Here is an 11,668-nt window from a genome sequence, read left to right on the forward strand (position 1 = left end):
CAAGTCCATTAAAACTTGCAAACCTCATTTCACCTGAACCAAATTGGAGCCAGCTTCTTGTGAACTCATGTCACAAACTTTTTCCTTTAAAAAAAAAAAAAATTTAATTAAGGTAATTAAGATTGAGTTGTCAGGTACGAGGAGGATTTTCCGCTCGGGGAGATTTCCCACATGTTTGCTTGCCAGCTGCATCTTTATCCTCCTCCGTTCCTCCTCCTCCTCCTCCTCGGCGTGCGAGTGTGCGGCGCGTTGAATTAGGAAGCCCTTATCTCCAGTCTGCATCCCCCCGGGCTCATCGATCCCGTCGTGCTGACGCACGCTTGATTACGTTTGGCTCACTCCGCGCCTCCTCTCAACCGACGCTACCTCCACAGCTGCGTGGTGGACGAGATGGATTTCTCCGGCATGGAGCTGGACGACGCGCTGAGGAAATTCCAGGCCCACATTCGTGTCCAGGGAGAAGCCCAGAAGGTGGAGCGTCTCATCGAGGCTTTCAGGTCATTTGAAATTGATGTGCGCACTGTTGCTAGGATATGAATGTCATTTCAGAAGTACATTTGACCCAGGCAGGTTTCACATGCGCTTATCAAGTAAAATTGGAAAACCCTTTTTCATTTTGTCCTCGTAGGGAATTGTTTCATTTTGAATTTTCAGTACAGGAATTTACTACATTTTTTGCAAAATGAAGGAAAAAAACTGAAGCTCCGATGTGAAACACGCAACTGTGTGTTGCATCTTCCCTCTTGTTCCCCATCACGGTCGCAAAATAAACATGAGTTGACGCCGTCTGGCTTCTCTGGGCCTGAACGGCCACCTGTCACAGTTGCCCGAGGTGCACGACAAGGAGGTAAACAAAAAGTGTGGCGAGGGACCTTGGCACCGGCAATGCCCGGGCATCTGCGTGTTAGAGCAGAGGCGTGAGGGCGGAACAAACCTGAGGGGGAGGGGGTGGGGATGTGGGAAGGATTTGAAAAGGGCACAAAAACAAAAGAGGGTTGAGGATTTATAAATAACAATGTTGCGTAACATGCACCCAACCCCCTCCCCCGCTCTCTTCCCCTCCCTACTGAGATCAGAAGAGCCTCTCAAAACAAACAGGGGGACATCGACGCCATCTCCCAAAAAAATTGTGGCGGGCATGGGAAGTAGCAGAAGCTTTGCTGATTGCTGCGTCAGTGGCCGAAATGAATGAACAAAATGGTGCGTGCTATTCTTTTATGCGCCGTGTATTTGCATAATCGTATCCAACAAAAGGTTTAGTCACGCGGCATCTCCAGCGGTATACTGGATACAGTAGTGCCTTAAGATGTGTCAAATTCCTTCTGTGGAAATTGAAAATGACGATCACACATCATCGTTCCCCTCTAAAATGAACGGAAGCGCGATTAATCCGTTCCAACCTCCCCGTAAAACGCCAACAAAAACCGATTCCTAGGCGCAGGAGCAGGGAGTAGTTCTAGTACCGAAATGACAAAAACCTGGACGCCTACTCGCGATGTAAGTGGAATCGGAATTAAATGCGACAAACTGAAAGGTCGCACCAGATTAAAAGGCATACTGTTGATTTTTAAGATAATCAAAGGATGGTAAGCGGGCCCAAAAATCCTGTATTGTTGTGCTACATTAAAATAGATATTCCGTATTTAAAAAAAATATGCTGGCCTCTCTCTTGCATTCTGTGTATTTGATGAATACCAAAACGAGCGTAATAAATCCCACAGAGACTTTGCGCGGCTCAACAGCCCTGTAAAACGTCTCCACGCCTTACGGTGTGCAACCTATGACTGCTCAACTGAACTATTACACGATGCACACATTTCATTCTCGATTTGCTGTCCGATTCCTCATACGCCGTTGTACTGTTGTATTATTTATCCTCGAGCTAGGGAATTTTCATACTCTATCCATTTGACTAAAATAATCCCTCTCCGCTCGGCGCACACACACACGAACGGTCTTTCAGACCGCGGCCTCTTGATGACACACAATTGGCCGACTATATTCGGTGATGAGTTAGAATCTTGCGGCGCTGCGGTATGATACGCTCTCCGAGTGTGCAGATACTTGACATAAAAACTTCGACTGGAGCGCCGCGTGATGTATGATGTGTTCCACCCGATAGGACAAATATGCTTTAAAGCCACAGAGAGGAATATTTTAGCGTCAAGTGAAAGCCATAAATCCATACTTGCTTTCATCTGCTTCCACGATATTTCGACGCCATTTATCTTTTGAATGGTGTGAAAAATCCTTTTTTTTCCCCCTTGTACCACAATTTTGTAGCGAGTCGGCATTCACGCTCATTATGGAGCACGGTAATTGTGTGAATTCCATGCAATGCGTATCGTTCTGGTTTTTTGACTGCCGAGGCTATTTGTGTTGTGGCCAAAGCGTGCATTCGACGTCAGGCCCATGTTTTTCCAGATTCTAACGAATGCTCTATTCGTGCCTCTCTGCAGCCAGCGCTACTGTATGTGCAACCCCGACGTGGTGCAGCAGTTCCACAACCCCGACACCATCTTTATCCTGGCTTTCGCCATCATTCTGCTCAACACCGACATGTACAGTCCCAACATCAAGCCCGACCGCAAGATGCTGCTGGAGGACTTCATACGCAACCTCAGAGGTAGGCGACACAAAGTGCCGATCAATCAGGCCCGCAGGAGTTCCATGTGCACCGACTTGAGTAAATTCATCCAGGCGGCGCGTGGTGATCAAATCAAGTCGGAAAAATCAATCCCGGCATTTTACGCAAATGAAAATATGCCGCGCCGTCCCAGACGGTCTATTTGTCTTTGGAGTTTTTGTGTCATCTCTCCATCCACTACCCTTGTTATTAATCTCATTTCGGGCATGGATCCCCCACCCCCAAGCCCCAACATTGGTTGATTAATTGTCTTGAGTTTGGAGGCCGACATAATTTGAACCAATCATCCAAGGCTTCAACAGACCTAATAGGCTTTTTAAAACTTGATTCAGAGGTGAGCGAAGTGTACCGCAACATCTGGCAGCTTGACACGTGCCGCGCTCAGGTGTAAACCCTTCACTCGGCTATTAACCTCCACTCCCGTGATCCCTTGTCATCGTTAAATGGAGACAGCAAGAAACAGCTGAGGTTGAACAGAGGACAGGTGAGGCAGGAGGAGTATTAGTCTATCTTGTATTTTTTTATTTTATTTTGCACATTTTTGTCCAAATAAAGAGCAAAAACAAACGTTAAGCTCAATTGTTGAACTGCTGGCGTGGCCGCTTTTGAGCGCCTCGTTGTCAGTCGTGAGTATGTGCAGAGAAAGATGTTAGATTACTTTTTTTTTTAAGACCGACCTGACAGTCAGCGTGTGGACAGCGGCTTCACCAGACCTGGTTGCCTTAGAGTGCATTATGGTTGCGCAGTGGAAAAGCTCAGCGAAAAGCCTCCATATTTATTTTAGTTTTTTTCAAGGGCTTTAAAAATAGATGGTTAGAATTTGTTGTCTTCAAAGGAAATAACATCTTGTTTCGTTATAATCATCTGACATTGATGTAAGGTTGCCGCATTGCATGTGTGTCAACATTTGTCCCCCACGTTCTCAGGCGTGGACGACGGGGCAGACATCCCCCGTGACATGGTGGTGGGCATCTACGAGAGAATACAGATGAGAGAACTGCGCTCCAACGAGGACCACGTCACCTACGTCTCCAAGGTGGAGCAATCCATCGTTGGCATGAAAACGGTGAGGAGACACCAATCCCTCCTCCATGTACCCCCCCCCCCCCCACTTGCTCTGTGCCTCATTTCTTGGACAACAACCATCGAGCGGTGCCGTAGCCGAGTGCCCGACGACGATTTATCACAAGTGCCGGGACTCGCGCGCGCTCCATGCCCAGACAGTCATCACTCCTTATCACTATCACCTAGCTTAAGTAGTGTTAGCGCAGCGCATTTGTTATCCATTGGAAGGCAAATGAGTACCTCAAACTCATTACGCAAGCGCCACTCGCCCCAGAATGCTTACCGACCGTTTTGGGTGAGATGTTTTGAATGCTTCTCGAGCCGGAATAGCTAACTCTACCTGTGCTGCTTTTGCGGTCGAAAACAGAAGCACCAATTGTGTGAAGATCAGCGCCAAACATCACTTTAGCAATATATCTTCTCGCCTAGCGTGCTGAGGGCTTTCAAACTCAACAGCAATCCAACTTTCTGAACTCTTCACCTCCTCTTATTCCCTTTCAACGACGACTCGGAGGAAAAAGTTACTCTCGCTCCCCTTCTGTCGACTTTCTCAATGATATTGAGACTGAGATTGCTGCCATCTTCCTCGCCCCACCGTCTGCTGCTGCGATTTGGCCTCGCACGCCCCCTCCCCTCGCCCAAATGTGTCAGTGATGGATGGGTAGCCAACGGATGACAGAAAGGGAGCGTAGTCAGAGTCCCCAAGTGATGGATCGTTGAGACAGGAAGTGACTCCACCTGCCTACAAGGAGCCGTCAGCTCCACAAAAAGCAGGAGGAAAAAAAAAGTTTATTGTGGGCGGGCTACAAGTCCCTTTTGTTTGTTTTTAAACTTCAAATGGGAGTGACAAATAGATTGCTTGAAGCAAGCCTCTTTTGCATCTTATTAGGAGAGCGATGCGAGCGAGAGATGTAGAATAGGCACCGAAGAATACTTTAAAAAGTATGCTTTCATAAGTTTGGTGTTTAAAGCATGTGGAAGAATGATGTGGTCTCTCCACATCAGGAATTTACATGAATTTCTGATGGGCCCAAAACGTATAAATGGGAGTTCACTGCAATGGCTTTCTCCATCACGGAAGTTTTGGCGGGTATGAATATTTTAAAACTTGATTAAAGCTCAGTCCTCGCTGCGTCTCAAATATTTGCCGCGCGGTAAATCCAACATTTCTTGTCTATTTAGGACAAACTGCGGGCGGTCATATACATTCATTGTAACACCGTCGGGTTTCATGCTAATGATGTCATCACATGCCTCTCTGACATGAGCCGAGATGTAAAAAAAAAAAAAAAAAAAAAGGGGGCGAGCAGGAAATGTGCACCATCCCCGCGGCGAAAGCAGAAGGTTGTGCAAATTATCCGCGGGGGTGCTGGCGGAAAAGCTGAAATGCCGGGCGTACATTCTGATCTAATCACAAATGAGAGCCGGTTGTGCTCCTGACAGCCCTTTTCCATTGCTTCCTTTTTATCCGAGGATATGATTGGAGCACACCGCAAAGGCAATTTTGTGCAGCCAAGCTTGTGTCATGATAAACCTTTACGTGACCCCGTGACGGGACCCACACGGCTCACACTCAACGCAGTCGGATTAGTGTAAGAAAAGGAAGCAAGGAAGACGAGGCCGCCGCCTCCTATCGTCTTTATGTATCTTCAAGTTGGCTGGTATGAACTTAAAATGGACGCCGGGAGCCTGAGGTGGCTGCGATGGTAAAATTGCAAATAAAATACATTCATGACATGAGTCAGCATTGCTCACTTCACCAAAATATTCTTAGTGTTCATTATCAGACGAGTTCCACTTGATGTCAACATTTCTTCCATCCTGCCAAGTAGCAGAAATGAGACAGTATTATTTATTTTATTTTTTTTAACTGTGGCGTGCGGGGATTGATTATTTTTGCCTGAACGTGTCCGCAGGTGCTGTCGGTGCCTCACAGACGACTGGTGTGCTGCAGCCGTCTCTTCGAGGTGACGGACGTCAACAAGGCCCAGAAGCAGGCGGCGCACCAGCGCGAAGTGTTCCTCTTCAACGATCTCATTGTGGTAACTTTTAAAGACGTGTCTGACTTTTCCACGCCTGGCGGATTCCGCCTGACGAATGACGGTTTCAACTTGCCTCCCCGCGTCGAGTGCGCGCATGAAAGCTTCTTATACTGTTGTGACACCTCTCTTAATTTGGACATTTGTGCATGTGTTTCTTCTCATAAAGTCGAGCAGGAAAGATCTGCTCCCCCCCCCCTCCACCCGCAGAGCAGCCGGAAGGTGGGGCGGAAAAAAAGTGGTTTGACTCGGGCCACGGCGCAAATCAAAGACTTTGTGTCGGGCATAATTATTCTTCTCATTAGGAGTCACGTCGCGGGGTTATCGTCTCAAAGTCGTTCGGCAGCCGTCATTATGCAAAATGCTGATCTCACACAAAGGGGAGGACGAAAGTGCCGTACTCATAATTAGCGGCTGCAGGGGGAAAAAAAAGGGTAAAAGGCACATTTCGTGCCGGTGGTTTTCATGGCCAGTTAGCAGTGGGATGAATTCTCATGAGACGCTCCTTGCTCGAGTCCGAAAAGTGATAGAAATGTCACCACAAAGTCGCAATGATTGCATTTTGACACGAGGCAAATACATTTTATTCAAAGTTGTCAATGTAACGTGTCAAGTAAAATCTTTCTATTTGTACCACAAGAAGAGACAAATCGATTTTTTTCCATTTTTAATGCAATTCTTAAATGTTTTTTTCTTTGGGGTCATCCATAGATATTAAAGCTTTGTCCAAAGAAGAAGAGTTCGGCGGCCTACACGTTCTGCAAAGCCCTGGGCCTTCTCGGCATGCAGTTCCACTTATTTGACAATGAATGTGAGTCACCGTATCTGCATTTGTTGAGCACACTGGAATTTGCTTTTAATTCGTAATGAATCCCCCCCCACCCTGTCAGACTACCCTCACGGCATCACCATCCTGTCGCTGTTCGGCTCCGACAAGAAGCAGGTGCTCAACTTCTGCGCTCAAAGTGCCGAGGAGCTTCTCAAATTTGTGGAGGACCTGAAGGAGTCCATTGCCGAGGTCTCGGAGATGGAGCAGATCCGCATCGAGTGTAAGATTTTATTTATATCTTCAATCCAGAACTTCACAAAGCCAAAACAACGTTGCACAGTCAGCGTGATTGGCGGCGACGTGCAATTAGCATCAACCGTGGCGTTTAATTACTGCGATAAAGAGCCACGCCGTGAGCGGCGTGGGCAGTGCACGTCGACGCCTGTGCAATGCCGCCGCGATGATGCTGATGATGATGGGGGCATCGGTGCGTGTCTTATGCTCTGGTTGGCTCACTTCAGGGGAGCTGGAGAAGCAGCAGGGGTCCAAGACGCAGCCGATCAACAACGGCACGCAACTGGAGCTGCGGGGAAAACACGGTGACGCGGCAGGTAGGCAATATGAAGCTGGACTACGCCACTGATTTTAAAGGAGAAAACAGCTTGTTAGCTTCGTGTGTTAGCAATATAAAACGGTGTAGGCGTGCTAGCAAAATTAGCTTAGATGTGGTAGCATGATAATTACTTAATAAATTGCAAAACTGGAGAGGACTATTTCTTTTAAGTCTTTATTTTAAAACATGGGAAAATTTGCGGGTGAGGGTTGTTGGTTATTTTTTGTTTTTTTGTTTTTTTAATATGAGTTGTTGTCTCGTACTGTGCATTGCGATTTTTGTCATTTAAAATATGTGCCATGGCTCAGTAAAGGTTGGGACCTACGCAACATGTTAGCGGCATTAATGTAACAATGTGGCTTCAGGAAACCAGGAGGCGGAGGACAGAAGTGGACAAAATGCCGTGGAGGTGAGTGCTTAACGACAAGGCCACGTCCCCTACGACAGGTAAGTGCTCAAGCTAGCGTAGTTAGGAGGAACCCGGATCAATACAAAATGTATACACGGATGCATGAGCATCAAATTAAGAGTGGCATCCATGAAAAAAACAACCACAACAACAACAAATGTATTTGGATCCCCTATTTCCACTCATCCAAACGCCTGGACAAGCATCTCGTGCAAATAGAAGCCATCTCGACTACATTATTCTGGAGGTTTTGTCGCTACAGGATGACCTTTTCCCATTCTGCTTCTCTGCGGCGGTGCGCCCCCCGGAGGCAGAGGACGCGCACGCAGCCTCAAGTTGACATTGAATATAACTCGGCCCCGTCTTCCTGGTGGCTTAATTAGATATTGAGCTTTTTTTTTTTTTTGCGGTGGGCAATTGATTTAATTTGAGATTTCAAATGCTTCTCATTGTGGGAGATTGTCCTCTCCGTCCTTCCACACAGGCCGCTGCGGTAAATGTCAGCGGGCCGGTGCGAAGGAAACGTTAGCTGTCACAGCGCATTTGCCCGGGAGAGGAGAGGAAGTGGGTTGCCGGCGAGTGGGGTTGTCGGGCCGTCGCCGCAGTGCACAGCGCAGCTCTTGGGTCCCCATCCTTCTATCCCGTCCGCAGTTGGAGGAAGTTGCCGTGCAAAGTCACCAAACAGCTGCTCGCTGATGTGACGCGACGAGATGGGCAATCAGCTCATGTTCACAAAGTGGCGGGGAAGGAAAAAACGAGTACCTGAACGGTTCGCTGTCAGAATCCTCTCCAAGCAGCTTGTTGTCGGAAAGGAATCGCGGCAGTCCACAAAGGAGTCAACAAGCTTGTCAAAACAGATTGATAGAATAGAAGATGAAGACCTGAGCAGGAATAAATATCACAAGGGTCATTACCTTGAAGGATCAATAACTGCCGAGGAGCCGCCAAACGCAGTTGAGACCATTAACCCGCCCTGAAAAACTGAAATATTGCCGGCATGAGAACCTGCCTGCGGATCCAATCTTGGACCTCCCACTGGCTGATTGTGTAAGAGCCACTCCCAATCATTTGCGCTGGAAGATGATCGGAACGCCGTCAAGGGACGACCTCACCCATCTTGGATCCGACTGTTCCAAAATTGGCGGAACACTCCCAGGAAGGTTTGCTTTAGGACCGGATGATTATCGTGTTCTTGTTCTGAATTAAAAAGGTTCGAACCAATTACCAGTCCGGAATTCTGACTTCCACCTTTAATAAGAATGCAAAATCCCAAACTGTTACAACTCTGGTGATGAGAACTTTGTGTATCGGTTGGATGCTCTATCTTGACGTGAAAGAGAGGTTTTGCCACCGCTGCAGTGCGCTCTTATATCATCGATTGATCCACTTTTTCTTGACTTCAAAAAAATAAAATTAAAATAAAATCATCTCCGAGAAGAGCTGCACATCCAATAGAAAAGAATGGAGTCTTAATCATGTGACTTGTGCATCTTGCCTCGTTGCTTGTTGGACGTCTTGTGTGCTTCCCCCCCCCTCCACTTCTACCAACCGCACATGTTCTGGTTCCCTCCACTCAATATCCCTCCCCCGAGTATCCTCGTGTCCGCTGTCCCCTCCCGCATAGCGCCACACAGTGGTTTGGAAGGGCGATGCAGATGCCCTCAGTGTCCCCTTTGGAACCACCGGGCTCACTCACTACCCCTCACGCACAACTCCCATCAGTGTTGCCAGCATCCACGGAGGACCACACCAAGCCCACCCACCCCACGTGTGTGCGTGTGTGTGTTCTGACTTCACCACCACCCTCCCCCTCCCCCTCAAAAAAACCCCAAAAGAATAAAGAGGGCTTGACGGATCGTAGCGGAGGAACCAGCTTGATAACATTTGATGCTGTTCTCTTGGCTGTTTTCTAAACTAGGTGTCAATTCACAACAGGCTTCAGACGTACCAGCTCAGCAGCAGTCCCGAGAACGCGGGTCTTCTTAACCACGGGGGGGAGCTGTTCTTCCACCCGGGGCTCGCCGCCTCGCCCCAACACCCGAGCACCCCGGCCCAGCGGCCACGCCCCCAGCCCGCCGCCAGCGTGGCCGACCTGCGGCCCGAGGCGCTCATCCAGTGTCAGCAGATCGTCAAGGTCATCATGCTGGACAACGGCGGCCACGCCCGCATGGAGGCATTCCTCAGCCACGCGCCCCCCCACCCCCGCCCTCACTCGCTCCCCCACTACCACCCGCACCACTACTACCAGCACTACCAGCTGAGCCAGTCGGCCACGTCCACGCCGCTGCGCTCGCCCGACGCATCACTATGCGGCGGCGGCGGCAGCGACGGCCACCAACCCCCTCTGCCCCCGCCGCCGCCGCCGTACAACCACCCGCACCAATACATCCCCCCGGACCCCCGCCTCAGTCTACATCGGACCCCTAGCGGCTCTCGGAGCATGGTGTAAATAGATTTCGTGTCATTCACCCCACTCACGCCATTTAACAGTACAAATGTACATACAAGATGAAAGATATCATCAGAAGAATACCGAAAATACTTCTATAATTATATTTAGCAAAATATGCTTAGATTTGACAAAGAAGAACCAAGCAACGTCATGTGTAGATGACGTGTGACTTGATTTTCAAAACACCTTTTTAACTGGAGCTCAAATTGTGGATGGACAAAGAGCGGAAATATCCTCACCTGCGACTGTTGTGCCAAAAAAAAAAAAGTGACATTTGCAAAGCCAAACATTTATTCATGATGGATGGATGGACACGGCTCCCACGCTGGCTGCTACTTTTTTTTTTTCTTTGCTTCTCCAGGAAATGGACTGCTTATATTCACCAGACTTTCACAAGTGAGACGCACTGTGGCCGCCAAGTTTCTCGTTTAGGGGGACGATGACGCTTCTTCGCTTTTTCAGGCAATCTCGAATTTCCCAGTTTATTTTTTATCTAAGCCTTTGTGCGTGTTTTGCCACCCACTTTCCGCGTGTTTTGTCTTCTCATATCTCTTGCTTATCTTTGTAGCCTGACATTTATCCCCAAAAAGCAAGAAAAACAAAATGGATAATCAACAACCCCTCACGCTAGAGCTAGAAAATGCCGATGATAATAAGCAGGGTGTTATCTGATCTCTTTTCCTCGAGAGCCGATTGTAAATATCACATCCCAAAGATGTCGGAAAGGACAAGCAGCCTTTTAATAATCACATGACCCTCACTCTGAAACGGGTCACTCGATGCCCCGCTCCTCATCTTTTATGCATTAAAACAAAAATGCCCCAAGTGAGCTAGAGCACCCAGACCCGACCAGTCAGCTGTCAGCCACCAGGCAGATTTATAGATTTTTTTTTAAACTCTGGGCGCCTGTTTTATTCACTGGTAACATCACATTGACTTAAAAGTGGGGAAAAAAAGAGAATGAGAAAAAAAAAGAAATGAGCTCATCCTGCTTAATGCATCGGCACAATCTCAGCATTACTGCAACTCTTTGTGCTATTTCGAGAGATTTTCGCATCGCATCAACACACCAAGGTACCATAAAATAGCAAGGATGAGCACTTTGGTTGATTTATTTTCATTGGCTTGAAAAACATAACGTTAAAAAGCGTTTGTTCCTCTTTGATTTGTTTTGCATGTTGGCCCCATGTACATGATTGAAATAAGCGTGTGAGTGGAAATGTCAGGTTCTTTTTTTCCTTCCCTTGCTCCCCTCCTTAACTGTCTCGTTTCCTTGGGAGATGCTTTATGTCCGTGTGTGCGTGTACGGGACGTTACCATGGCAACCAATGTAGCATTTAGGGAGTCCCGCGAGTGGCTGACTTTCACCTTACGACAGGACACCGACCAAAGGGCTCTCCCATATATACAAGTGCACTGCTTCATGAATGACGTAATGACACCATGTTAGGGAATTTACATTTAATTAATTTAAAAAAAAAAGTTAAAGATAAGGGAGTGTGAGAGAAATGAGCCATCACTTCCCGCGGGTGAAGTCCTCTCTTGAACTGTCTTTGCAGTATATCAACATGCTATTAAACATCATTCAAGTCCATCTGTGTTTGCTACGCTCGATTCTTGGAGGACACTTCATTAAGCACACCGGAGAAATCGAACAATAATTTTCTGTCCTGA

The 11,668-nt window shown here is 47.7% G+C and overlaps 1 protein-coding gene across 4 annotated transcripts in view; it reads left to right on the forward strand.

Annotated features, from left to right (window-relative positions):
* iqsec3a (IQ motif and Sec7 domain ArfGEF 3a) overlaps nt 1-11,668 on the forward strand; it is a 34,347-nt gene that overhangs the window by 22,116 nt on the left and 563 nt on the right. Inside the window, exons 6-14 of one of the 4 annotated variants that reach the window (XM_052055612.1) lie at nt 375-497; nt 2,460-2,626; nt 3,574-3,713; nt 5,629-5,754; nt 6,463-6,562; nt 6,642-6,800; nt 7,042-7,131; nt 7,499-7,542; nt 9,461-11,586. In XM_052055612.1, coding sequence (XP_051911572.1) covers nt 375-497; nt 2,460-2,626; nt 3,574-3,713; nt 5,629-5,754; nt 6,463-6,562; nt 6,642-6,800; nt 7,042-7,131; nt 7,499-7,542; nt 9,461-9,991 — 1,480 coding nt within the window. In that variant the 3' untranslated portion in view covers nt 9,992-11,586. Of the gene's footprint in view, nt 1-374; nt 498-2,459; nt 2,627-3,573; nt 3,714-5,628; nt 5,755-6,462; nt 6,563-6,641; nt 6,801-7,041; nt 7,132-7,498; nt 7,581-9,460; nt 11,587-11,668 lie in introns of those variants that run through there. The other 3 variants (XM_052055613.1, XM_052055614.1, XM_052055615.1) reach the window with 3 other exon arrangements.

Source organism: Hippocampus zosterae, chromosome 21 (genome assembly GCF_025434085.1).
Source record: "Hippocampus zosterae strain Florida chromosome 21, ASM2543408v3, whole genome shotgun sequence".
Lineage (NCBI taxonomy): Eukaryota > Metazoa > Chordata > Actinopteri > Syngnathiformes > Syngnathidae > Hippocampus > Hippocampus zosterae.